Here is a 27,111-nt window from a genome sequence, read left to right on the forward strand (position 1 = left end):
CGGCTTTCTCCTTCTGTCTTGTAACCTTCCCGTGATGTGTGTTTTACAGGTTCTGTGCAGATGCTCTGCGTTTTAAGGCACAGTGATAAATGCCTCAAGTGGGTGGTTTTAAATTACAGAGTTGCAGATGAACCCACCGCTACTGTTTAGACAGCCGTTTTTTAGGGTAATAGTCACAACAGCAATTATAATTCATTATTGTAATAAAAGGGGTGAAAACCAGCTCTCTCCTGCTACTGAATGCTCATACAGAGTTTCTGTTAATAATGGGCCCTCATCATGGGTGTCCTGACATTGTGAAATGGGCTGTGAATGGGAGTCCGGCGCAGAGGGTGAATCGACAGAAGCTGAGAGTTATGAAAAGCGAGTGCTTTCCAAGAGTTGGTGCACTATAAGCTCCCGTTCCAGTTTGATTTCTATGTTGGCTCATTTTTATCTGGACAATATTGAAATATTTGTTAAGAACTGGAAGCTTTTGGTCACAGGAGGTGTTAAAATTACAAGTGATGTTTAGTCAGAGCACTAGCTGGTCTATAAAATGTGAAAATAATGTATCTTTAATACAAGACTCAAGAAGAAGGTTTCAAATTAACATATTTTTAGCTTAAATTCTATGATGCTCACTTTACATTTATATAAATCACTACTGAAAATCTAAAAGTACTTTTGGTTTGTTTGTTTGTTCGCATTTTTCTGCTGTTGCCATTGTCATTGTGTAATTTGTTGACCTCAGTTCTACTACTTTTATTTATAGACACATTTTTGTCTTTCCCTTTGCATACACCACCTTTGTAGAGTTTTCTTTACTCTTTATCGTGTCTCTACATCCTCCCTGTTCTTGTGTTAATGTCATTCCTTCATCACTGAGGCCAGAGGAACACAGGGAGACAGAGAAGGGGAAATCAAGACCTGCTGGTAAAGTGAAGCTGCCAGACGCTGAGAACTGCATTAAGCTCAAACTCTGTCTATAGCTTATGCCCACACTAGAGTCATCTCTCTTTCTCTGTCTTACTCCTCGCTTCTCTTCTCACTTTCACAGACTTCTTTTCCAGAGGTCTACATGTGGAAAATGATAAAGTGGCTACATATTCATGCAAAGACAGAATTTATCTTGCAAGCTGCCACAGTGTGCGTGAAAACATCCCCTCCTCTTTGTTGGAGACATTGTTAGAAAAGCGTTAAACTTTTATCTCTTTCTCGTTCCCGTTGTCTTGCTGTTATCTGGGTGGTCAGGAGATAATAGAAGCAGGCAGTTCAATCCTGTCGGCAGGCGGCGATTGCTTTGAGCACCCCCACCTGCTTGTTAATGGTTTGAAGAAATAAAGCAGTCGTAAATGTACACTCGCCATCTTCATTGCACTAAAGTGTCTGCCATGAAAAACACACACACACACACACAGACACACACACACAGCTCCCATCAACCCCAAGCAGGTGCTCTAGGTCACAGCTGGAGAGAGGAGCGGTCAGTCCTAGTGCGATCCGAGGAGGGGAGGTGTATTTCATTTCAGTTTTGCTGTTGGGGTTTGAGTTTTGTGTCTTATCGCACAGCTTCGTGTGTCCGATATGAAAGTGAAGAAGAATGTATAAAATTCACTCATTAGCTCAGTCACAGGAGTGTTGAGTCAGTAGATGTTCAGGATATGTGATCATTAATTGGACACATGTCTGAATAGCCCCAACGTGGTATCTGAGTTTCTGTGCTTTTTCCAGGCTGCTGCTCTGCTGAGTCTTGCTCTGTAGAATTGATCAGAGACACAGACAGGCTCTATACGGTCCCATGTTAGTTTGCGGGCATAGAAACAGAGATCTGAGTGAAAGCCAACACCTGTTTATTTAATTAAATAATTTAAATTACATTTAAATTATTTAATTCACTTTTTCACACGTCTTCGGTTGGAATGTGACTTGTTGACTTGTCCCCTGTCAGTTATGTTGATGTTAATTTACAGAGTAATTAACTCAGCTCGCCAATTTTTTTTTTTAAATCCATGTTCTTTAGAGGATTGTTAAAGGATGGAATTACATTGTTCTGTAACTTAAAACAACTTGAATTAAATAATGATAATAATGCACCTATATGTATGATGAAACAGCTTTAGTTTGATTTTGTTTCTCCTGTCTGCAGTAGCATTGCATCCATCCATCCATCCATCCATCCATCCAACCATTTACTTCTGCTTATACAATTTCAAGTTCCAGAAAGCAGCATTCAAGTTGAACAAAGCAATTTGGTGTTCCCCAAACTTTGTAGTGTAAGTTCACTTACATTACTCCACCAATGCACAACACGGGAAACACTGGCTTTAATTAAGATTTTAATGTCAATTAGATCTGATTAATTTAGACCATTACAGCCTGCATTAATCTGTTCATTAAAGAAGTTGCGTAATGTTGATTGTGGAGTTCCTAAACTTTAGCAAGGGCATCTTCACTTATTATGTGGACCACATGGCCATATCAGAAGATATTACTACGTGACATGTGTATACAGTATTTCAAAGCAATTTAATCACCAACACTTCTGTCTGCTGGTTTGTAAGTTTGTTGCTGATGATTAACAAGCAGAGCTGTTGTGACAGAATTCTTTTATATTTCGAGAGTTAGTGAAGTACGGTTCACCATCGCCATTTTATTTTGAAAAAGGATGCGTCATGCGATCTGACTGTGAAACCGACACTACACGCTTACTGCCTAACAACGTGATAAACGAGCCTGAGATTACAGACAAGGAAGCCGATGGCCGTTTTACCAGGGACTTGTATACCACCCTTTTTGCATCCAGAGGCCTCACTACCTGCTGGTCATTTAAAAAAAAGTGCAGTTTTAAGACACCTTGTACTGGTTTTACGTCTCAGACCTGAAAATACCTCTGTCTTTTATTTATAACTATATATAACTATGTCCATTTTTCACTTTACTTATGTATAGAAAAATAGACATGGATGTTAAATTATCATGTTTTTTTTTATTTTAATTATATATCGTATATAGTGAGATGGCAAAAGAGGTTCTTCTTCGTCTTCTTTGTAAGCGCCATATTCATTGTGTAAAACAAAAGGCACAAATTTACACTAAAAACTGTTTAGCACTATCTATTCACAAAGAACATTGTACATGTAACGTACTGTACGTGTACTGATTTAAGTATTCACAATGATGTAGGAGGGTTTGATTAAATGATTGTTCTCTGGGCCTTAATTCTTACGTAGCATTTATGAATGTTAATCTATGATTTTGCCACAATCAGTAGTGTGGAAACCTAACCAGAGCAGAGGAACCCAGGTTCAGGACGATAACCTTGTGGACCACCTCCTCCACAGTCACTCTCACAGACTGGACAGCTTTACTTTTACTGTTTATGTGCACATGTGGGTCCGCATTTGCTATCCCTTCTTTGTGATTGTGTTTAGGTGTGCAACACTGAGACAGAAGAGGTTGTCTGTGTTGGGACTGGGGGTCATCTCTATTTTGACAGCATGCTTTGACAGGCAGTAATTGGTTTCCTTTTCCATGCCTCCAAAGCTCCTGCAGAAAAAGCAATTTTGGTAGCCAATCAATTCAAATTTTAGCTCACTCAAGATAGAGAAGCCCGTGCAGCTTTAACCTCCTCGCTAAGGAAAATGGTCCTGCAAACCCCCACTCCCTCAATCCCAGCCCTAACTTACACACATACGCACACAGACTAGCCTTGTCTCTCTGCCATCCTTGAGGGGAAGCTCTCATTTCCGTTTTCTCTTGAAAGCAATTGAGTGTAATAATAGCTGTTTATACTGTAAATGGTTTGGGTGCATTTTTACCTCAAAACTGAATGAACCTATGAATCTCTGTCCATGTGTATCCTTCTCACATGTTCACAAACATATGCGCACACATACACACACCATCCAATACAAAATACAAAGGTAAATACACAGGTACTCACACACACACAGAACTGTGTTTGCCTACTGGCTCTGCCCCTGTGATGTGAAGAAACACATCATTTAACCAAACTGGTCAACTGAGAACTAATTTCTTCTTTGTAGTTACTGCCTGAGGACCCTAGGGTTTGCAGAGTTTATAGTGGCAATCAGCAGCACTGTGACTCTTTGTGCAGAAACTTCTTAACAATTTAGTTTGGACTCTGATCAGGACGCTGACTCTGATACCTCAGTGCCCTCCTCCTCAGCGCTGTTACAGTCTAGGCCTGGTATTTATCAGTACATCTGCACCATAGTCTGTACACAGTAGTAGAACACAGTAGTGATATACCTAAAGTGTTTTGTGCTATCCTGGTATACAGCATTCACTTACCAGAATGCCTCCTTTACAGTTTATTTTTTTTCTTTTTGAGTTTTTCGAACTCTTTTCAGTTATTTCAGTGGCTCCCTAAAAAGTCGTGTTTCATGAATCCATTAGCATGAAAACTATTTATCCGCGTGAACCATCACTGCACTTTAAATGGTGGTTGTAATTGTCTGCTAGGATTTTAGTCACATTAGTAAGGCACATTGCCCAGCTTTATTTCCATGTCATTTCTTTCCTCATTAAGTCCTACGCTCACTCTCTCCCTGTGCACCCCACCTCAACTTTTCTATCACCTCCAACCCACTGACTAAGAAAGAAGTTTAAGCTGCCATGGCAACGAGGGGCAAGTGCATAATACACTGGTGTCAATGATTCCGATTCCCAGGATGCTAAGTGGCTGCAAAATCCCTCTGCCAACCAGTCTCTGCCGTCCATCTGCTGAGGGCCTTCTGTGGCTAAAGTTGAAAGTCTTTGACATACAGTTGGCAAAGTGACTGGGCCATGGCGATTGTTTGGCTGGTGAATGACTGGAGGGGAGTGGATGCCGTCTACCTCTCTTCATTTCTCTTTCTCCCTGCCTGTCTCTCGCTCTGCCCCGTCTGTCTGTCTGTCGTAGCGAGAGCAGTTCAGCTATAGCAGCAGAAGCGACATTAGCTCCCAGGCTGGGCTCGGGCTCCTGTCACTGCCTCGATAGCTGTCACGCTAACACCCCTGCCACTATCATTGGAGCACTTATGGGCCTGTCACTCACCTGGGAGCAAAGGGAGGGAGGGAGGCACCGAGGGCCAAGGGTGTGCTAAGGGAGATACGTGCAGGAGAGGGGAGAACGTGGAAAGGCGCTCGGATGCAGGGAGGAAAGTGAGGAAAAGACAGAAGGCAAAAGGGGAAGATAGTGGAGAAGGGATGGGCTGGAATGCAAAGACGGAGAAGGGGGGGGGGGCAGCCAGCTGAGCGGCATTAAATGATGAAGTCATTCAGACTCAATAGATGAAAACTCAAAGGTTAACATTAGAACCTGACTGGATTTCCAAACACTCCGTTTGTATTTAGCAACCCGCTCTCTACTTGTTCAGCAGGATGTGCTCCATTACACTTGACAACTGAGAAGGGGCCGTTCGGACATTAAAAAGAAACATCGATTTGCCATCCCGGACAATGTACTCGAAGCTCTGTGAAATTACAAGCTTCAGCTAAACAGCATAGGGTAATTTTTAGAAGGAAGTGGAAAACACATTGATAGCTGCAGCTATCCGAGCTCACATGGACATGTCACAGCTGCGTTCCAGAAAAAAAAAAGCACGCACTCTGGACACACACGTGTACGCAAAGGTCCACATAATAAGGTCGGTATCGGGGCATCACTGAATCACAGAGACCAGCACTGTGGTTGACAGAGCAGGCTGCAGACACGTTTGAGTCTGGCCCTTCAACTGACTGTAGAGGCACTCAAGTGAAACTCTATTACAAGACCCTCTCCAGCCGCGATCCATCAGCGCCAACACAACACCCCGTGTACACACGCCAGTTCACGTGTACACAAGCAGGCGTGTGTGTTTGTGTGTGTTTTTTCAAAGACAGATTGCTTTAATGTGGCATTTCATTAAGCACAAGATTTCTAAAAGTGTTGCTCTTTCTATGGTATTTCTTCTGACACCCCTTTTATCTGCAAAACTTATGACAGCAATTGTTGTTGCTTTTAAGGCAACTGCGGGTCATGCGGGTGAGGAAAATGTATCACTCCTCCCATCAGACTTAATCCAATCAACACCTTTGGAGCGTGAAGCATGGCTTTCATGTTTTATCATAGAGTCATAGACAGCTGTTAGAGTGAGAAATTTAGGAAAAGGAGCAAAGTGCAGTCATGACAAGTGAGCTCATGCTGCCCCACACTTCAACACAGACAGGCACAAATGTATGCAGAGGAATAGCATAACAGATACGTTGTCTCGAATGGGATGAATATTTCATGTCTGGTTTGTGAAAAAAAAATGATTATAATGTGTCTTTGCTATCATGTCGCAAAAGTTCAACATTAACTTCCCTTCCTAATTGGCTACAGCACAGAAAATCAAGGTACACAGACACATGGCACAAAACTTTTTTTTCCACATGAAAATAGTTTAGCCAAATGATGCTTGAAATTGAAAGTGACTCAAAAGTTAAAGTGGATGAGAAGCAAAAAAAAAAAAGAAAAAAGTCGGGATAAAAAATTAAAATGGACAAACGACAGGAACTGAACATACTGTAAAACTTTACTGGGAAGCAAATAAACAAAATTAAACATGATTTTAAATGTTTGTCTTCTTTTTGTTTTTTGGGTTTTTTTGCCCGTCTAGGCCACAGACGGAGATGCAGGCACTTTTGGGATTGTGCGGTACTACTTCACTGATGAGCCAGACCAGTAAGACACAGCTACACACACACACTCACTTACACATAGTCAATCAGTCCACACACACAAAAACACACACACAAGCACATTAATTTTTCATTTATTTGGCCCCTTGTTAACAATTGTACCGCACTGTTTCTGGCACATAGCATCACCAGAGACAGCTGAGCTACAACAATGTCTGGCGCTTATCTCAATGTCTGCTCTCTTCAGGCCACAAACACCTAGAAAAACAAACACTCACAAAATTCACTCATTAATAATCTCCAGTGTTTTAAAAGACCACCATTACTGTGGCTTCCTATAATATGTATATTTTTCTGTCTTTAACAAAATTATTTAATTATTTTTTTTAACACAACTCTGTGTTAAACAACTCTGTATTATATATATTTGAGCAGCTTTGCATGACAGTTTAAAATCTGTCTTTAGCTACCTTCTCCATCTCTTAAGCCAGCTTTCTCCTGATTGGCTCCCTTTCACAAACAAAAGATTTGCGTGCCAGTTGCATGGGACTTCTGGGCTCTCACCCAGAGCTGTGTCATTTTCTAACTACTCTCTGGATTTCTAGTTTCATAGGGGCTGCTTGCCAGAATTAATTGGCCCCTTTGGAGCTGTAGTCCAAAGATGTAAATTTCCTGTGGTAGAGAGTGGTCCGTGGGACAGTGTTGGGGGTTTCTGTGCTTACAGCCAGAGCTAGCCATATTAATCTTATGAAATAAAGTTAGTGCGGTGCACTTGTAGTCACAGGAAGGAAAAAAATGGGCCTCTAACCTCACTTTTCTCTTGCAGGTTTTCAATTGACGAAGAGACAGGCTGGGTCGTTCTGCAGGCCAGCCTTGACTATGAGTTAATGCGCCGCTTCACGCTGACTGTGCTGGCGAAGGACGGCGGTGGGGAGGAGACCACGGGGAGGGTCCGAGTCAACGTATTGGACGTCAACGACAATGCGCCACTCTTCCAAAAGGAGGCGTATGTGGGCTCTCTGCGAGAGAACGAACAGACTGTGCAGTCAGTGGCACGAATCAGGGTGATTATAAACGCATAAGGTCGAAGAAGCACCTACACACAAAAGGCAGCGGAGTTTTTAAAGCATGTTTACTGTACAATTTGTAGGCAAAATTACATGCTCTTTACAAGACAGTGTCGTAAACGTGTCCCGTTTATAGCTGCTGTAAAATACCCCATAAACATACACCTGTGACCATCGCGGGTTTTAAATATTAACACTCGAGACTAAGATCAACATCCATAATGGTATTGAAGTGCCGCATAGCAACAGTTTGTTTGGTTGCAATAAACAAATTACGTTGTAAGATAAAAAATAATGTTTATTTATTATTGATTTGAAATGAAATTATTCCACACACTGAGCACTGAGACAGAATATTTCCCCGTGTTCTCTTGCACTTATTTGGTACATTCACATAAAAACTACACCCTGCTATACAGAATCTCACTCAAACCCCACCACAAATCTGACTCCCAGACCTTTTGGCTTTGCTGCCCTTCTCGTCTTTCTTCCGTGTTCCTTCTCTGTTACTGTAATCACGCAGTAATATGTTTGTCTGCACTGTATCCAAAAAGAACAGGTCAGCTTACTGTGTTGGCCATCAGTCACTGCCACACATAAGGCAGTGGTGCGCAGGCACAGTGGTAACCAGTGGGTCAGTGTTTGCTTTGATTGCACCCACAAGAGAAAGACTATTACATCCCTTGTGGCTTTACGCTGCTACGGTTACACTATGGCAGTTTGCCTTTTGCATTGTGGGAACCGAGCTGATGGCCAGGCTCAGTGCTTTGGCTCGCTGTGTTTGATTAGTCTGAGCTAACCTTAAACGCTGCTGATATTAATACGCCGCCTCAGGAGGAAGGGGAGGGAGGGAGCCGGTCGCATAATTGTGTGTGTCAGCAGTATGCCTTGGAACCTCTTGTGCAGACACAAATAAATGTGCGCGCACGCACACACAGAGTACTCCAGGAAAACAGGGAGGGATGGAGGAAACGAAAGAACGCTGAAATAGAAGGAGAGGGTGTTTTGAGAGACAAAGCAAAGAGAGGCTCTTGTGTTGTTTGCTTTTTGCCTTGGAGATTTGTGCCTCCTACCACTGCGCTTATGCTTTCTAGCTAAATCTTTTTTCATTTTCTCAACACTCCTTATTCCTTTGCTTCCTTAGCCGCTCATCTATTTGATTTGCTGCCCCCAACTCCTCTTACCTTTGAGTGGTAATGCAAAACTATTTGTCGGAATTTGATAGAGGAAGACGGTCTGGAAGAGAAAGCCACAGCTTAGGAAGTTGTGGGGGAAGAAAGGTATTGCTTACTCAACACTCTGGCGTTAAATCAAAGAGGAGAGATTTGTGTTATGGAGGGAAACAAGTGAGTGTTTTTGACAGCCTGTCCAGCCTCTAATGATGCCAGTGAGGGCCCAGTAGACTCCCCTCACAGCCGGAGGACTCGTGTTTAAGTTCCTGCCAACTCGAGAATAATGAGGGGGTGTCATCATTGTTGTTGTTGTTGTTGTGGATTAGACCTGCAAAGTACGGTTTCATCTGTCCTCTGCCTGCTTGGCTTGTCTAGGCTCGGTTGGTGTTCATCCAGTATTGACGCCTGCGCCACTAATAGCCAGAATCAGCTTTAATCTGTCCAATAACATATCGACGCTGACTGACACTTTCCTGGCTGCACATATACACTCAGACTCAAAAACACCCATGCTGTGCAGACATATAGTCATAAATATTATCACTGTCTAATGCAACATCTGTCCCATCGCACTCTGCGAGACTTTGCCTGTCAATAGCTTCTTTTGCACTCCCTTTTCAAGGTGGGAAAACCCCACCATTATTACACCTCACTGCTCCATATAAAAGGTAAAAAGGCAAAATAAGAGTGCTTTGAGGTACCGCCCTGAAGCCGGCAGTGGAGGTGGTAATGTACTGTATGCATGTGTAGAAAGCAGATCCAGAAAGCTGAAGCTTTTGTGCACAAAGCACACCTTTGATTCCGCTAAGCCAGCATGCTATCACACTCTTCCAGCATTACGTCTGCCACCATTAAGACACACTGGATGTATAAAAAGGCCTACTGAGCCACAAGTCACTAACATCGTCTACTCTCGCACACCTTGTGCCCAATCACAGGCTACAGATGAAGATTCTCCTCCCAACAACGTGTTGACATATACCATCATTTCAGCGTCGGCCTTCCCTGATTACTTCCGTATCATCATGGTGGAAGGCTACGCAGGTACGCAGATGTGGTTGAGTTTAAGAGTGTGCGCGTTCAGCTAAAAACAGATTATATATCCAAGGATTGTTTATACGTAAGTTTTTGCTTGGATTATTTGGGATTATAATAATTATTTGACCAGCAATTTTACTAAGATGTGATGTTTGTGCGCCTTCCTCCAGTGATCAGTGTCATCAGACCTCTGGACTATGAGATGGTTCCCAAGGGCATGATCTATCTGACAGTGATGGCCAAAGATGGGGGAAATCCAGCCCTCAACAGCACTGTTCCTGTTACGGTGGAGGTGATTGTAAGTATAACCCTGCAACATACACACAACAGCAACAACTTAATGACACACAGCCACAACTGGAGGTTCAAGTATCAGTTCCTCCTGCAGTTTTTGCTGACAGCTGTCAACAAATGCAGACACAGAGCAGTATTTTGCAAGTACACAGCTTTTGACTTGGTTAAATCTTCAGCATGTTTTCCACCTGCATAACCCAAATATAAACATGACAAGTATGCAGCCTTATTCAAGCTGTGAACGTTTTCTACCATCCGGTGCTTTGTACATTCTCTTAGATGAAGACTAATGATCTTAAGCAACAACTGTCACGTCTTGCTATGTACTGTCCATCGGCATATAGCAGCTTTTATGAAGCCTTGCTTATGTCTAAAAATGTTATTGACCTCACATTATCACCAACGGGGTGGCATCTTTTCCCGGGATGTCAAATACATTTGAATGCTGTTCTTCCAAAGTTATTTACAGCAAACCCGCAAGCAGATGTGATTTGAAGTTTAGTTGTTCTGGGTTCAGGGGTTTGTTAGTTGTTCCAGGAAATAAAACCTGAAAGGTAGGTCTAAGAGGGCTCAAACAGTTCAGTGTAACTAGAGTGCTTGCACAGAGTTCACAGAGGTTAGTAATGCTAAATCTATCAGAGAAAACATGCATTTCCCCATTACCATTGTGCAGCATGCTTAAGCGGCTGGCACTTTTAGGATTATAAACACAACTTTAAAAAAGTTACTAGTACCCTAGCGGCCTTCAACCTCTGTTTTCTTTCTTAAGATTAGCTGATGTGGAACCTGCATGTAATTCATTAAGACTTAAAGATGCCCATTTATTGACTTTATTTGCAACTAATATTTCACAACGTAAATAACTTCTTTATATAGTAACTATTTTGATCAAAGCTGAGATTCTTTCTAATTCCAGACCCTGCGACAGAAATCCTTACAGTCTCCCCACTTTTAAGACACTTTTGCCAAACCCTTTAAAAGGAAAGGAAAGAAGCCCACAGAGCTCTTATATCATATGTAGTGAATGAACACAGAGCTTCCTTATACTTATAAAAATCCACATTGCAGTTTGTGACAGGTGTCACCAGCCTCATCTGGTGGATTGTTTCATATGTTTCTGACTTACATATTGCTTTCAGTATTCCTTCACTGTTTACCTTCTCAATCCTTTTAACCCGTGTCTCACTGCAACTTTGTCTGCAGCTTTATCGCAGTCTGTGCAGCTATCTGAGCTTCCAGTTCGCTTGTCAGTCTTATCAGTAAATGTCTTATTTTGAGGCACTAGAAAAAGTCACAGCTGTCTACTCGCACCCGCACTGCATCACAGATGTTTTAATATATTAAAGGATGGAGGAAAGAAAACACTCTGCATGAGGTTCTGGGTTCTGATCCTACAAAATAGTGATTCAGAGCTTTTGATGCATGTTTCCCTGCAAATGTGTACATGAAGAATTCTCTTTTGTTTCGTGGGACAGACCGTATTGTGATGCTATGCACGGGAAATTTTCACCTATATGGTTTCATTTCATGATGCTTTTAGGTTTTTAAGTTATCTTTGAACCATGTTTGAATGCTGATGTGAATGGAGGTCGTTCAAATGTCCTAATTAAAGGCAGTAATGACATCATGCTTGCACGTTCAAGACGACTCGCGTTGGAACCGTGGTCACAGAAAGCTGTCTAATATGTGTCCAAATTCTCACATTAATCAGGTTGTAGGTGTAATATTGTATTTTTGTTGACTAAAAAAAGAATGAATATTGACCTTTGCTAAGGTGCAATAAATACAGCTGTAAAAATATAACGAACAACCCAACACTAATAAACAGTCTCTCTGCTGGCTCTTAAGCTCATTTCCCATGATAGCCATCAATTAGACATGAAACCTTTTGTTCATACGAGGAAAAAAATGGCGGTAGAATGGATGAATCCAGTTGGAATATTCTTTGATATGCACGGACAGTAATCATATCTGTACACATCCTACAAGAGGGAGAAATATTGTGTAAAACAACTGGGAGAGATGTGCCAAATTCATTATGCTCTCCCTCTCTCTCCCTCTCTCTCTCTTGCTGTCCTCCACAGTGTCGTGACTCACACCACAGGGGTTTATCAGTGGCTGGCAGCATCACATACACACAATGCTTTGCGCCAGCGTAGCACAGAGCCCAGATAGATAATAGTGCCAGTGACTGTTGTTAAAGTGTTAACATTTCTCAGCGGCTCACACAGTGGGGAAACTCTCTGTGAATAGCCACACAACTGGATGTGTTGGTGTGAAATAGTCTAATTCAGCGAGTGGGAGGTTGTGAGGAAATGTAAATACTCTTACAAAGTCTGTTTTTCAGCAGAAGCTGTAGCACGCTCTAGTCCGTGATTCCTATCAGTATACAGGCCCTGATTACTCTTTTGCTTCAGGCAGTGCCATTAGAAGCAATAATAATAATGTTTCTAACTATTTTCTCATATATTGTTGCAACAGTGTCTTCTTTTTTAATATCTACCTCAGCTTGAGCATCAATCCACTTATTGTCCAGCCTACTTTCTTTCTCCTAAAGCCACAAAACACCTAACATTGCATTCACTGGTGGGATAGTTAGTGTAGTAGCTACAAAATAGTTTCTGATTGGACAGTGAAAACAGCAGCCGGCATGACAAAGTGTTTGAAGTCATAAAATAATATATTATAGGGTCTTTCAGCTCAGTAGCCATCTTCAAAGAGATTCCACCAGCACTGATGCTATTAAAAACGTTTGTGCTTCTCACTGTCTTAATTCCCAAATTTGCTAATCTCAGTGTTAATGTGTGACGACAGTTTCAGCAACTCTTCTTTTTTAAGCAACATTAGCATTTTCTCATTGTTTAGCACATTGACTCAAGCTGTTGTTGATGTTTGTACCTCCCCCAGGATGAAAATGACAACCCACCCGAGTTCAGCAAACAGTCCTACATCATCAAAATCCCCGAGAACATTATCGCCGGTGAGTCATTTCATACGTTTGGGGTTACAGTTTAGTTGCTAGAATACATTTTTCTGGTCGGCGCAGCCAACACAGCACTTAAACACTCCAGACAAACACCATGTGTTGCACATACAGTCACCACTCACTCGAATTGCCTTACTATTAGGATATACAACAAATGGCTCTGCTGTCTTGGGGCTGTGTTTCCTTTTTTTTTCTTTTTTAAAATGTTTTATTTTATTTCCATCCTCTGGCCTGCACTGTCTTATTTGTTTTGATTTTGCATAATGTTTTAAAATTCTCAGTCAGAATAGGATATTGACTATTCAAGGGAAATCACTGGATGCTATATTCATTCTCATGCATGCATTCAAAAGACTCTTTCATCCCAGACAATAGATTAGTTTCCAGTCGCTAGAGGGAAATGAGATATTTGACCGCCTTGTTCTCTGTCTCGAGTTCTGCCAGATCCTGGCCAGTTTTTATTCCTCGGGCCCGATTTTGAAGGAGCGCATAGCTGAGCTGCTTGGGCCGGGGCTCGAGGTTTAGGAGACTATGTCTAAAGTGTTTGGCCCTGAGCTGAAGGCCCGAGGCTTGGGATGCAAGGCTGCGCTCAGGGCTAACCCTGCGGCTCTGGCTAGCCTCTCATCCCCTCTGCCTGCCAGGGTATTGATCAAGTCTGTGCCAAGTATGGGCTGTGCCAAACAAGCTGATAATCCACTAATCCATAAACCCACTCACTGTCATGCCATCAGTCGAGTTGTGGATGGGGGCGGTGAAGACACTAGCTCTGTGTTTGCCATTTCAGTCTGTCTCTGCTGCTCGTCTATCCCTGACTTCTTTCCTTTTTCCTAGACTTCACATGTTTTCTCCATGATACTGTCTCTCACTTCAGTGAGTTGTAACTTTCTTTATGTCTAACCCCCCCCCCCCCCCCTTCTGCAGGGGCTACTGTGCTGCTTGTGAATGCTACTGATTTGGACGCCTCGCGGGAGTTTGGCCAGGCCTCACTCATCTACTCCCTGGAGGGCTCCTCTCAGTTCCGTCTCAACTCACGCTCAGGTACGTGTGTGTGCATGGTGTGTCTTTGTACCAGGGAAAATTGATTTTAGATTTGACTGTAAGATCATGCTGGAAGTGATGGTTTATTTAAATCTGTGTATGCACAACCTTTTGTGTTTTTTGGTTACTTTGCTTCTGTGCACTTTGTGACTGGCTTGCACCCCGTGTCCACAGCGATCCTCATCAAAAGAAAAATAAATCTTTTTTTTACTACTCTACAAACTTCTTAAAGTGCCTTTAATAAGAACAAATAAAACAAAATGAATACATATAAAATATAATACTGTTTGCTAAAGTAAAGTGAGCTGTCTCTGCGGGGGTTTGCGCTCTCTGAGTGTTTGCTGTTGTTGTTCTTGTTGTTTTCTTTTTCCTTTCTTGGCACTTTTGATCTGATACCATGTGTGTTTCAGGAGAGATTACTACCACAGCACTGCTTGACCGTGAACTGAAGTCAGAGTACATCCTGATAGTCAGAGCAGTGGATGGAGGCGTGGGCCCACAGCAGAAGACTGGGATTGCCACGGTAACAATTTTATATCACCCATCAACCAATAATTTGACATCAATAAATTCTGCTTCGTCAGCATAGACGCTCCATGGCATGTTTTTTTTCTGTAGTATAAAAGCTATGAGGTACTAGTAATCGGACTTGGCTCATCATATTGCATCAGTATAGTCAGTTAATGAAAATAATTTCCCTCTCCTGCTGAATTTAGGTGAACATCACCATCCTGGACATCAACGACAATGCCCCCATGTGGCGAGACGAGCCATATAATGCCAACGTAGTTGAGATGAGTCCTATCAACACTGATGTCATCTCTGTGAGTGTCTCTAGCCCAACTTGTAACTTGATTCATTAGGTGGTCTTACTAATAGTAACATGGGCACACTGTAATAATAATACTAAAATTACATGTTTATTATCTCCACCAACGCGGTTATGTTTTCACTAGCATGTGTGTCATTCTGTCTGTAAACACAATTACATCAATTCTGATATTTTAGGGGTGTAGAGTGGGGTGTGACCTCTGACCTCTCCTTCACGGTGATTGAAGGAGAGTTATTATAGAGCTATTTAAAATAACACTAGGTTTTCAGACTAATTTGACTAATTTGACTTTTTTTATTAACATTACAGTAAGAAATTCTAACCATTTGAACACATGAACATGTTTTTGAATATTTTTTATATATTTTTTTCAAAAACTTCCTGTACCATAGCAGCAAAAAAAACACTTGAAATTATGTCGAGAATATTAAAAGGGGGCAAAAGCCTCAACTTTGCACATGTTGGGACTGCAATTACTTTAAAAGTCAGTACTGTGGTCCTGGAGTAGTTTCGTGTAGGACGGGTGGTGAATGAATTTAGAAGTAAGTTACTGAATTTTTTATATCTTTTGATTGGTGCACTGCTGTCATTTGATTCTTTTTTTTTTTCCTGTTTTGAATCAGTATTTTGCAGCTTAATTTGATTAATCTGATTTTGAAAACACATGCCAAAGATGTGTTTTTAATTTTAAAAAAAATACTCAGTGTCAGATACAGAGTGATCAAAGTGTGAAGATTGAATCATCCATTTTTTTCTGCTTTAACTGAAGAACAACATTTGAAATATAGATCTGCATGCATACTCGGCTATCGATGGACAAATGGCCGTCATGCATAGGTCATCACAAAGTAAACTCCTCTATTAGCCCAAACTCTCATTGTCCTGCCGGTGTCTTTGGCAATGTGTTGTTGTTAATTAAGCCCTGATTGTCCATTAATTAAAGAGGCGTCAGTGAGTGTAATTAAGGGAGTCCAATTGCTAATTAAAATGTAGCCCGCAGTCATACGCAAAGCAAATTATTCAGCTTCTACGCAGAGAAAGAAGCAAGAACCCATCTTGCAGTGCAAAAAAAAGTGAAATGAAGAAACGGTGGAGAAAAAGAAATGGTAGATAAGCTTTGCACTGCTAAAATGTTGCCACTTTTTCCTAATCTCCTGTAGTTATTCGTCAGTTGACTTCTTTCATGGTGCATCCAGCACTGCGCTGCATACTGTATGTGTCTCCATGTGCACAGTGGACAGACACAGTTGCTCCTCTGACCATTTTTCAATAAATCTGACCACCCAGGCTTACAGTCCTGTAATTGGCCCCAGTGTAGCCCTGGCCCAGCCAGTGTTTCCATGGTGACAAGAGGCCACCTGCTGAGTCCTCCTGGAGGTGTCCAGTGAGCCGATGAATTTGGCCGCTGTGTCCAGTGCAAGGATCAGCCCACTCAAATCTCAGAGAACCCCACCATCAATGCTGCAGCCTCCACACACACACACACACACACCGTAAGCCTCCTCGAAGATCGCCTTTCAAAACAATATTCCCTTTTCTGCCTCTCTGCAGTCAGACGAGGACCACAGTTCAATAGACAAGGCTAATATATTTGCTCTCCATCTTTTAATGTGCTCTGCTCGGGCCAGAATTGATCATTTCAACGGGCCCCGGTCAGGCACTTCTCCCTGTCTTATATCACCTGCCTTTGTCTGTGCAGTTGCTAATCAATGAGGCTCTGAGATGCCTGCCTACCATGTCCCCTTAATAATTAAATACCTGCAAAACCTTTGTTCCTCTAATGACCAATTAACCAGTTTCCAGCATTTTTAGTCAGCGCTTTGAATAATTGATCAGCTCTTTAAAAATCAGCCTGTGCTTTAGCTGGGCTCCCGGCTTCGTGCATTCATCACCCATCGCAACTCTGTGTCACAAAATGAGACATTACTATTTTTCTTTTAGCTGACTGATGTGTTCGGAAAGTTGAAAGGAATTGTACACGATGCTCAGCTGCTGTTATTCTTTTCCCTCCCTCTCTTGTTCCTCCTCCTTCCTCTTCCTCCTTTCTTTTTTCACCAGAAAAGTTCTGTTGCAGATCATCCCTTCATCTTTAAGTTGTTTTTGCAAAGTAAACCACTAATTTAGCTTTTTATATATCTCTATATGTGGGTGATATATGTGTGTATAGTAAACGTTTTTGAGGAAGCTGTCTGAAGAGCTCAGGCAAATGAAAGTAAAGGGTTTTCTTTACTGGTTTCTGTGTCCAGGTGCTGGCAGTGGACCCTGACAATGGGGAGAATGGGACAGTGATATACAGTATCAATCCAGAAAATCCTTTCTACACCATCAACAGCAGTACTGGGAAGATCCGCACCAGTGGGGTAACACTGGACAGGGAAAGCACAAACCCCAGGGACACGGTTCTTATGAGGACTATCGTCGTGTCAGCTGTCGACCGTGAGTAGTGTGTTGCAGTATGATGTTGGTTTGTGCTTGTAAAATGCTCCTATTAATTACAGGGGATCCAAAAGCAAGCTTAAATTGTAATGTATCATTATCACGTTATAGTTTTCAGTTCTCAGCGATGAGCCTCTTCCTCCAAGCCTCATTCCTAAAGTTTTATGTTGACCATGAAACTCTTTACGGTGGCTAATAAACTCTTTTGACCATGAGATATGGTGTGTGTGTGTGTGTGTGTGTGTGTGTGTGTGTGTGTGTGTGTGTGTGTGTGTGTGTGTGTGTGTGTGTGTGTGCATATAAATATATCTTTATCTATCCCTTTGGCGCCCTCTTTAGGTGGTACACCTCCACTGCGTGCATCAGCAAGCACCACAGTATTTGTCAACCTGCTGGATCTCAATGACAATGACCCAACCTTCCTTAATCTGCCATCTGTGGCTGAAGTACCCGAGGGACTTCCCATTGGATCCTCATTTTTTAGGGTAAAATAAAAGACTGGTGCTTTGTAAAATGGTATTCCATTGCATTTGGGGTTTATTTTGTACATGTTAAAATGATGCAAGGAAAAAATTAATAGTGAAAATCATAATAGTCATGTTCAAAAAGGACTCAGGAGAAGCGTAAATTTGTTTAATCCCTATTGTTTTATTTAATACTATTTAGTGACTAATTATTTTCTACTTTTTTCATTATATGCTCTGTCCTATCATAAATCCTTCCTTACAATTTGTTACATGAATTTCATTTTATAACCCAGTAATGCACTAGGACGTGTAAAAGACTAAGAATTTCCCCTCTCGCCCTGCTGGTGGTCTTTATCCTTCAAGCTCAGGTCCTCTTTGAGGACCCTACCACTCTCTCTGGCTGAGGTTTTCACGCAGTCGGTTGTGGTCATATTCCTGATGTACTCATGGATGTTTGTTGTCTCATCCTGGACATCCTGGTTTTGACACTCACTAGTCCTCGGCCTCCTTCTGTTCGCTTAGCGTGCATAGGTGCTGGATTTGGGTTGAAACAATCCATGCATGGTGTGAGGAGGCTTCTTGTCTTGATGTCAGTAGCTTCTACCTCCTCCTTTGGCCAGCTTATTATCCCAGCAGGGTATCTGATCAGTGACAGGGCATAGGTGTTGATTGCCCAGATCCTCTACTTCTCATTCAGCTGACTCTTCAGGACTTGCCTTACTCTCTGCAGGTATTTGGGGGGTGCAGTTTTCCTAATGGCTTCTTTATGATTCCCATTTCCCTTTGCAATTTCCAGGTACTTGTAGCTTTTTTAGATGTCTACAATGTTGCCTTCTGGTAGTGCAATCCCCTCTGTTCGGACTAATTTCCCTCTTTTTGTTACCATCCGACTACTGGTACTATTGGTAAATTATCTCTACAAATTGTGGAAGATTTTCAGATGAATCTTCCTTGATGAAGCATTGTGCAGACTGAATATATCAAAATCTAAAGTGCATAATATCATTAAAAGTCTCTAAAAATCTGTGCAGTCCATGATCTCCAGGCCCTCAGACAGGTCTGCATTTACAAGGTTCATTCACAAATGCAGGTTAAACTCTGTCGTGCAAAGAAGAAGCCATATGTGAACATGATGCACAAACACTGCCATCTTCTCTGAGGCAAAACTTTAAAATGGACTGAGGGAAAATGGAAATCTGTTCTGTGGTCAAACTGACTGAAATTTGAAATTCCTTTTGTAAAACATGGATACTGACTCCTTTGGATTAAAGGGAACAGGGACCATCCAGCTTCTTATCAGTGCTCAGTTCAAAAGTCTGCATCTCTGATGGTATGGGGCTGTGTTAGTGCCTATTGGCTTGGCAGCTTGCACATCTGGAAAGGCCCCATCAATGACGACAGGTATATTCAGGTTTTAGAGCGACACATGCTCACATCCAGGAAAGCCTTCCATATTTCAGCAAGACAATACTAAGCCGCAGTTAATGTCATACAACAGTACGGCTTCAGAGCAGAAGAGTGCGGATAAGATGAAAAATCGTGAAATCATCATGAATCATTTTGAATCATCACAAACCAAAAATAGGACAAAGAATACTCAGAAGTCTTGAGCAACAACAATCTTGCTGCTGTCATCAAATTCAAAATGAGCTTACACTTTTGATTTTGATTTTTTTGATTGAATCTTTATTTTGAACATGTTGAAAAAGTACAACAACATGGAATTAAAAGAGACAAATGAACAAAGCAAAACAAAAGGAAAACGAGCAACCACAACTACAAATAACTTTCATGTTCAAAAAGGAGCAGGAAGAAGCATAAGCTTATTTATTCCCACCCCTTTTCCACTATCTAGTAATCAATAGACTACAGAAATACCTCCTTGCAATTACATTATATGTCATGTGTATTTTTTTTTATTATTCTTTATATATATATATATGTTTCTATCTATCCATACATACGTATATACACTTTTCTCAAAATGGTCAATTTTAACAGTTTAAATATTTGTTGTGTTTCCTGCATTTTATTGTGATTAAATTTGGAATTATTAAATGTCAAAATAATTTCATTCTGTTTTGATTTATATTTTCTGTCCCAACTTTTAAATGAGGATTATATTATCACCATATTTAGTGAAGATAGGCGATGACAGACAGAAACACAAAGTCCTAAAGTAATTTCTCACTTTTTTTAAAAGACTTGACTGCCAAATAACACTGCAACACTGAATAATAAGTTTTAATCAGTTAAAATAAACACAATTTAACCACATTTTATTCACCATCTGCTATCTGTTACCCTGTGAGTAATCTTCTATGGGTTTTCTTTTCTCTGTATCGCTTCCTCTCTTTCTTCTGTAGATCCAGGTTGAGGACCCTGACGAAGATAAGAATGGTTTGATTACACTAACATTACAGATGGGAATGCCTCGCCTCGATTTCTACCTGAACATCTCCACTGGCGTCCTCACCTCATCAGCAGTCCTGGATCGTGAGCGGATCCAACAGTACCAATTGAGGATAATTGCATATGATGCAGGACGGTTCCCTCGTACCTCTACGTCAACCCTCACTGTCATAGGTGAGAGATTCAGATTTAATTTACCTTTGCTTTCTCTGAAATTACCCTAATGTGAAAGTTGAAAACCAAAATAATGAAATAATAAAGAGTTGCTTCATTACGGCAAATAGCCCACCTCTGATTTCTCAAACATCTTCTGAATAAAATGCTGCCACCTGCTGGTGGGATTTGTAAAACCCCAAATGGGGACTGGGCTGATTGCTCTGGATGTGACTGAAGAAGATTGGAAAATCTGCTGCCATCAGCCAGAAAACAGGACACCTGAGCAAGAAAGGCAAAAAGGGAAAAAAATGTACTACTCACTGCACCACCCTGCTGCCTTTATTTGTCCTCATGTGCATCTATCCGTGTGTCCTCGTGTCTTTCTGTGTGTGGCGTACGTCAGTTCTGGATGTAAACGATGAGACGCCTACCTTCAACCCTCGCGTGTACAATGTTTCCCTGAAGGAGAGTGTCCCTAGAGACCACACTGTAGCCCGCCTCAGCTGCTTTGACAACGACGCGGGTCTCAACGCTGAACTTAGCTACTTCATCACAGGTCAGAGGTCACAGTGGGAGATGTTTTTCTGTGTTCTTGAGTTAATGTTTTTAAAGCCACGGGAGATTTTGTGTGCCACCCGTACCTTCCTTCAATCCATCCATGCGTGTGAGAGTTTGTGTATGTACTGAGCTCCTTTGCATGTGCCTTTTACTACGTACAGATATTAATGCGCTTAATTTCTAAAATTGTGACTTCTTTTCATTTTTAGATGGTAATCAGGATGGTAAATTCAGCGTGGGTTTCAGAGACGGTATTGTTCGGACAGTGGTCGGTCTAGACAGAGAGACGCAAGCAGCGTACACTCTGATCATAGAAGCTATAGGTGTGTCATAAAACTTGATCTTGTGTCTTTGTCATTTTTACATACTGTGTGTTTATATATATATTTAAATAATGTGGTTTATCTTCAAAGCTGCTCTTGTTTCTTTGTGCATGCATGATAATGGTGTAAGGAAAAAAAAACTGCCTGCACATCTGCAGTGATTTCAGACCATTGCTCAACTGCCTTTGTTCCTGTGTGAAAAAAAAAGAACAAAAACTCGGAGGTTTTCCTGTTTTGGAAAGCATTGAGTGGGGGTAGCTTATCTGCTGAAGAGGCCAGAGACGCCAGCGCTGGGAGAAGAAGCAGAGATAATGTAAAACTGTGCACATTGTCCTCATTCAGCTGAAAATGACCCAGTTTTTAATGAGTCAAGTATATTATATAAAAAATCTCTTTTAGGAGGATTAATAGATTATTTAGTCTGTGTCAGTGACTGTGTCTGTTTCTGTTATCAATGTCTAAAATTGATGTTAACCTTGAAACTGATGCAAACGTGTTTGTTTTTGCACGTAGACAATGGTCCGGCTGGCAGCCGAAGGACAGGCACGGCTACCGTGTTCGTCGAGGTGCAGGACGTTAATGACAACAGACCCATCTTCCTCCAAAACAGTTACGAGACCAGCATACTGGAAAGTGTTCCCCGAGGAACAAGCATCCTTCAGGTGAAAAATACACACGCCCACACACAAACACACGCTCATATATACTGCAAAACACATCCTGACAGAAATGGCACTGTTAGCGAATTTAAAACTCAAATTTATTTCCTTAAAACACACTGAGTGAGTTACAGTGATCTCTTTTTGGCTTGAGTTACATTTGTCTTCTTGTCCATACAGGGAGTCCCCCCATAATCTGAGACTAGCGTGACTGTGTTTGTCTTAAGGTGTGTGAATTTCCAGATGGATGGGTTTCGGTGCATCAGAGCAACAAGAGGTGTGATGTTGGGTAGCGATGCTTGAATTTGAGTGAAAATATAGAAACAGACTAAAGTGATATTCTGTCATCTGAGGCTTAATTTTCGCCTCCAAGTCGTTTTGCTGGTGTCTTGTGTTAAAAATTTTCTGTATTGATTTCTTTTGCTCACTGTAAAGTCACTTGTGACTATAGCACAGAGCTGTGATGAAAAAGATCGCCTGTGATCCAAACTTCGACCTGGGATCAGTAACAAAAATATGCTTTTTGATTATCTAAATTTTAAATACTTTTCCTGTGTTTTATACCAAACTTCCTCCACCTAGCATTCAAAGAAGGTTAGAGAAATACTATAAATGCACTCTTCACTCTCTCCTGGTATTAGTGATGTTTGCTGCACAGTCAATCGTCCTTCAGGTGCTCTTCAAGTCAGATTTCGGTAACATAGTCAAATAGACAAGGCACAGTGAGGTGGGGTTCTCCGCTGGCCTCTGGCTGTGTTGTCTGTTGAGTTGGAGGCAGGGGAGCGCGTGTGCTCTCGCGCTCCTGCGGCCTGCGATGAGGCGGCCGTCTGAAGGAGAGATTGTACGAACGCCGATACGAGCCCAGCCTCTTCCACACCTTCAGCTGGGGCTCGCTGGACGTCCTCCTTCTACGAGTCGAACTCTCCCCCGGCCCGCAGCTCGCCTCGGAGTCCCCGTCCTGTTCAGAGGGCCGGCACACTGCCAGGAAGGCTGCAAACCCTGCCAGCAGCAGCGACAGCCCCAGCACCACCATGATGGTGAATTCTGGGTCGTGGATGTCTGAAGAATAAGATGGGGGCTGTCGAATGGTGACAGAGGTGGCAGTGGTGGTGAGGGTGGACAGAGTGATGTTTTCTGTGTTAGAAGTAAAGGTGACGTTGGAGCCCGGATCAGTGGTGTTCATATTGTCTCGGTTCTGGAAGGAGAAAGCTATATTAGTCAGGATGTTTCAGAGATTGTGTGAGTGTTGGTTTTAGTCTATTTGGCTAATTTCAGTGTATGCATGTGTGTGTGTGTGTGTGTGTGTGTGTGTGTGTGTGTGTGTGTGTGTGTGTGTGTGTGTGTGGTCAGCCTCCATCAAAGTGCCATAACAGCTCTCTTGACGTGCTTGCATCTCCAGCCAAGCCTAACTTTGCTGACTAGGTTTATTTTAGGCCTATTCTCATGTTTTTGCTTAATTAGGCTCATACACTCAAGAGCTCATTATACACAATGACACACATGCACAAATATGCATAGAAACGCCTGCACGCACAGCCAGATGCAGGGACTGTTTGGCATTTGCGGCAATTATGTAGCTATTAAATCAAGGACTACAAAACAGTCAATGCTTGACAGGCTTTCCTCAATGTAAAACAAATTGGGTTTATTAAATTGCCCTCTTGTAAAATGCAAGGAACCCACCTCTTCTACCCCAGTCTCCAATTACCCACCCCCGTCCCTCCCTCCCATCTTCAGCATAGTAACATTTGTAAATGTCATCGTCCTTAATTCAGTGGAGACAAAGCATGGCTTATCGGTTTAAGGGAAACACATTGGGACGTGAAATTATTTTTAAGACCAAATGCCAGGAAAGCTGTGAAAAGGCCAGTGGAGCAGGATGGCTCGTTAGAGAGTCAGTTCATTAGTCAGCGCCTCCAAGCACATACGCCGCACTCGCATGCATGCACACACACACAAACACACGGCTATTCAAACACAAACTTTCTTTCTCACCCACACATATTGTAGCTTGCACATATTCGTGATTAGACGCGCTGTTCTTAAGCTCGGCAGCCTGGCTCTAAGGTGCTCTCCCTCTGTTTCTCCCCACATTGTTGCTCCTCCAGATCTGACTACTCAGCTAGTTTTGAAACCAACAAAACTTTTTTCTAGCACGCTTTGTTTGTCAGATTCACATTTGCAAATTTAACTGACTGTGCACGCAATTTCACTAATAATTAATTTCTAGTAGAAACAAAATGAATTCTAGCAATATAACATCTCCAGTGATTTCAATAATTTACTGTTGTGGTATATTCTTAGCAATTAATATTGACGCTGAAATCCCTTGAAAATATATACTCACGCTGACACTTTGGAGACTTTAAAGCAGAACTTTGCTTCGTTCCAGTAGTTGAGGTCAGATCTGTTTTGTAGATCCACACTTTGTAACTGCACGCTCTTGTTTTTCCCCCCTCAAACTACGGCTTTTCCCAGAAACAGAGGGGGAAACGCTGGGGAGGAAGAGGGGAATGGGGTTGAAAAGGGGGTAAAGTCTCAGGAACAGCATCACAGAAGTAATACGTCTCAGCTGCTTTAATGACACAGAGCCAAAGACAATAAAATATTTTGTCAGTCACACAGAGTCTTAGATTTAAAAAAAAGCTGTGCGTCTACACCACACGATTGCACTTCCAACATCTGGCTCCGCAATGTAGTCTTGCACTTTCAGGCACCCCCTTTTATGGACCAAGTGGTGCATTCCGCTGTGTAGTGCCCTATTCATCACTCACCAATCTGACCCCCAGCCACTTTTTTTCCTCCCGTCTCCCCCTCCCCTCACCTCCTCTTTCTCCTCTCCTCTCTACATCTCTTTATAAAACTAATGAGACTGAAGTTGGGCCCCTCTTCACGGAGGGAGTGAGAGCAAGCAAAGGAGGACACACAGGGCAAGACAGAGACCGCGAGAGTGTGGGTCTCACTATATGCGTGCACCTGACTGCACATGTAAATGTGCTTGAATAAGCGTTTCTTCTGTGTGCATATAAGTCTGCACTTTGTAGGTACCTCCACAGATTTTGACACATTCACAGAGAAGCGAGGTGTGACATAAAGTCGGCCTCATCCAGTGCCGGCGACAATGCTGGATTCAGAAAGTCAGTCGTATGACATGGCCCATTCACCAGCATCCCAATAGGTTTCACTGTTTATCTGTGTACGCTGTGGAGTCGTGCTGTCTGTGCTGAGATTGGCTTTTTTTGGGGTGTTTCTGGCCATCTGCCTGTAACACAGAGAGAGAGAGTTTATTGCTGCCAAGCTGCGAAGAGGTTGTTGTGGCAACAAGACACTGGGCACCCGGCAATGTGTGGTGCATGGGATAGTATACAGATTTCTCCCTCTGCCTTGACAATTATTAAAAGTGCATATGAAATGTTCTGTCTATCATCGGAGAAAGAGACTAGAAAAACTGAGATGCTCAAACCTTGTGATAACCAAATCCAACTGTTTAAGTCCGTCATGATTTTAGTTTTGAGCAATGATAGCTCTCACATAAAGTTGCAATAATTGCCATTAGACTATCACTTTTTTTAAAGCGTGCCTTTGCCAATTTTAAAGCAAAAACAACTGCAGAGCTGTTTCCTTTCTCGGAGCTGGTTTGCTTTTCCATGTTATTTAGCATTTGATTAGGTTCAGTGATCCTGTGCAGGTGTTTTAAGAAAATGCAGATGTCTTTATTTGTTTTTTCATTTTTGGTCTGTAAAGGTTCAAGCTACAGATGCAGACCAGGGAGAGAATGGGAGAGTCCTGTACAGGATCCTCACTGGTAAGTGTCGCAGTCCTTTAGAAAACCTTTGCACGTGGTCATTCTGTTCGCTGATTGAATGTCTACAAGTTTAAACACAGTCTCAAAATATGTGATGGCAGCTTTGTGAAGATACGTTCTTTAGAAAATTGTCGACATAGTAAAATTCTCAAGATTCACTGATTTGATCATTCCTCTTGGTTCCTGTGCTTTAGCTTTACTCAGTGTATATGAGTCAGGTCTTGCCAAAGAGTCAGAGTATTTGTGATGACGGGCTCTTTAAACAAGTTGAATTTGCCATGTCAGTAAATGAAATGACCCACGTAGTGGACTTCAGTAAACCTAGGTTAAATGTGCAATTTTGTTCAGGTCTCTTGGCTTCATCTCACCTTCCTTTCCTTTCACTGTCTCTCTGTCTGTGCGCTCGTGTTTGTGATGCATGCAGGGAACAGCAACAATCTGTTCAGTATAGAGAGAGACACCGGACTGGTGACAAGAGGCCTCAGGGCTCTGGACAGAGAAACCAGCAGCTCCCATATGTTGGAAGTGGAGGCGTACAACAGTGATGAGGGCAGCATGAGGAGCTCAGTGAGGGTGAGAAGCAGAGAAACCACATCCGATGAAAAATATATTATATGTGCATTATAATCAATTTGTTTGGAGGTGAAATTATTGTCTTTTATGTGGCTGTTCGATATATTTATTTAGGAAATGTGAACCGTCTCCTCCTCAGGTGATCATATACGTAGACGATGCCAATGATGAGGTGCCAGTGTTTACCCAGCAACAGTACAACCGTCTGGGCCTGAGAGAGACCGCTGGCATCGGCACCTCTGTGATTGTGGTGCGTGCCACTGACCGTGATACTGGTAAGTTCGGTTTCAAATATGGCAAGAAAAGGGAATGTTTGATTCCAGATCTTTTTAATGACCATTCAGCATCAGGTTTTCTTCATCTAACACCAAATGGAAATACATATTTAGCTGTGCTATTTAGCATAGCTTGTGCCTTTGATCATCAGCTTGCAGATCAATAAACCTAACACTAGTGGGTGCCTCCACAAAGAGAACAAACCAACCTCTTCTTTATTTTTTTTCCCCTCTGGTTTTGTAACTATGGTGCGCACGAAACATCGCAATTGGCATTTAAATCACTACTTCTGCTCCATGGCACAAACTTCCTCTTATTCACTTCCCGTCGGGTAAAGTGTTGCTTAGGCAGCTTCTGACGCATCTTGTACC

The 27,111-nt window shown here is 42.1% G+C and overlaps 2 protein-coding genes across 3 annotated transcripts in view; one reads left to right on the forward strand and one right to left on the reverse strand.

Moving 5' to 3' along the window:
- Positions 1-27,111, forward strand: part of cdh23 (cadherin-related 23) — a 187,079-nt gene that overhangs the window by 120,991 nt on the left and 38,977 nt on the right. Inside the window, exons 14-30 of the mRNA XM_040034470.1 lie at positions 6,627-6,691; positions 7,475-7,712; positions 9,826-9,931; positions 10,096-10,223; positions 13,127-13,199; positions 14,127-14,243; positions 14,654-14,766; positions 14,960-15,067; positions 17,322-17,511; positions 17,851-17,996; positions 20,345-20,564; positions 20,950-21,102; positions 21,314-21,427; positions 21,941-22,089; positions 25,831-25,891; positions 26,316-26,464; positions 26,604-26,739. Coding sequence (XP_039890404.1) covers positions 6,627-6,691; positions 7,475-7,712; positions 9,826-9,931; positions 10,096-10,223; positions 13,127-13,199; positions 14,127-14,243; positions 14,654-14,766; positions 14,960-15,067; positions 17,322-17,511; positions 17,851-17,996; positions 20,345-20,564; positions 20,950-21,102; positions 21,314-21,427; positions 21,941-22,089; positions 25,831-25,891; positions 26,316-26,464; positions 26,604-26,739 — 2,266 coding nt within the window. The remainder of the gene's footprint in view (positions 1-6,626; positions 6,692-7,474; positions 7,713-9,825; positions 9,932-10,095; positions 10,224-13,126; positions 13,200-14,126; positions 14,244-14,653; positions 14,767-14,959; positions 15,068-17,321; positions 17,512-17,850; positions 17,997-20,344; positions 20,565-20,949; positions 21,103-21,313; positions 21,428-21,940; positions 22,090-25,830; positions 25,892-26,315; positions 26,465-26,603; positions 26,740-27,111) is intronic.
- On the reverse strand, positions 22,166-25,889 carry LOC120735234 (uncharacterized protein C10orf105-like). 2 transcript variants are annotated; one of them, XM_040034478.1, is made up of 3 exons: positions 25,135-25,889; positions 24,434-24,581; positions 22,166-23,281 (listed from the first exon to the last, which is right to left on the reverse strand). In XM_040034478.1, the coding sequence occupies exon 3, from the start codon at positions 23,267-23,269 to the stop codon at positions 22,772-22,774; it is 498 nt and encodes a 165-aa protein (XP_039890412.1). In that variant the 5' UTR covers positions 23,270-23,281; positions 24,434-24,581; positions 25,135-25,889; the 3' UTR covers positions 22,166-22,771. The 2 variants fall into 2 exon arrangements, with proteins under 2 accessions (XP_039890412.1, XP_039890410.1); XM_040034476.1 differs by having other exon boundaries at positions 24,434-25,889.

This window comes from Simochromis diagramma, unplaced genomic scaffold, assembly GCF_900408965.1.
Source record: "Simochromis diagramma unplaced genomic scaffold, fSimDia1.1 OVJJ01000481.1, whole genome shotgun sequence".
Taxonomy (NCBI): Eukaryota; Metazoa; Chordata; class Actinopteri; order Cichliformes; family Cichlidae; genus Simochromis; species Simochromis diagramma.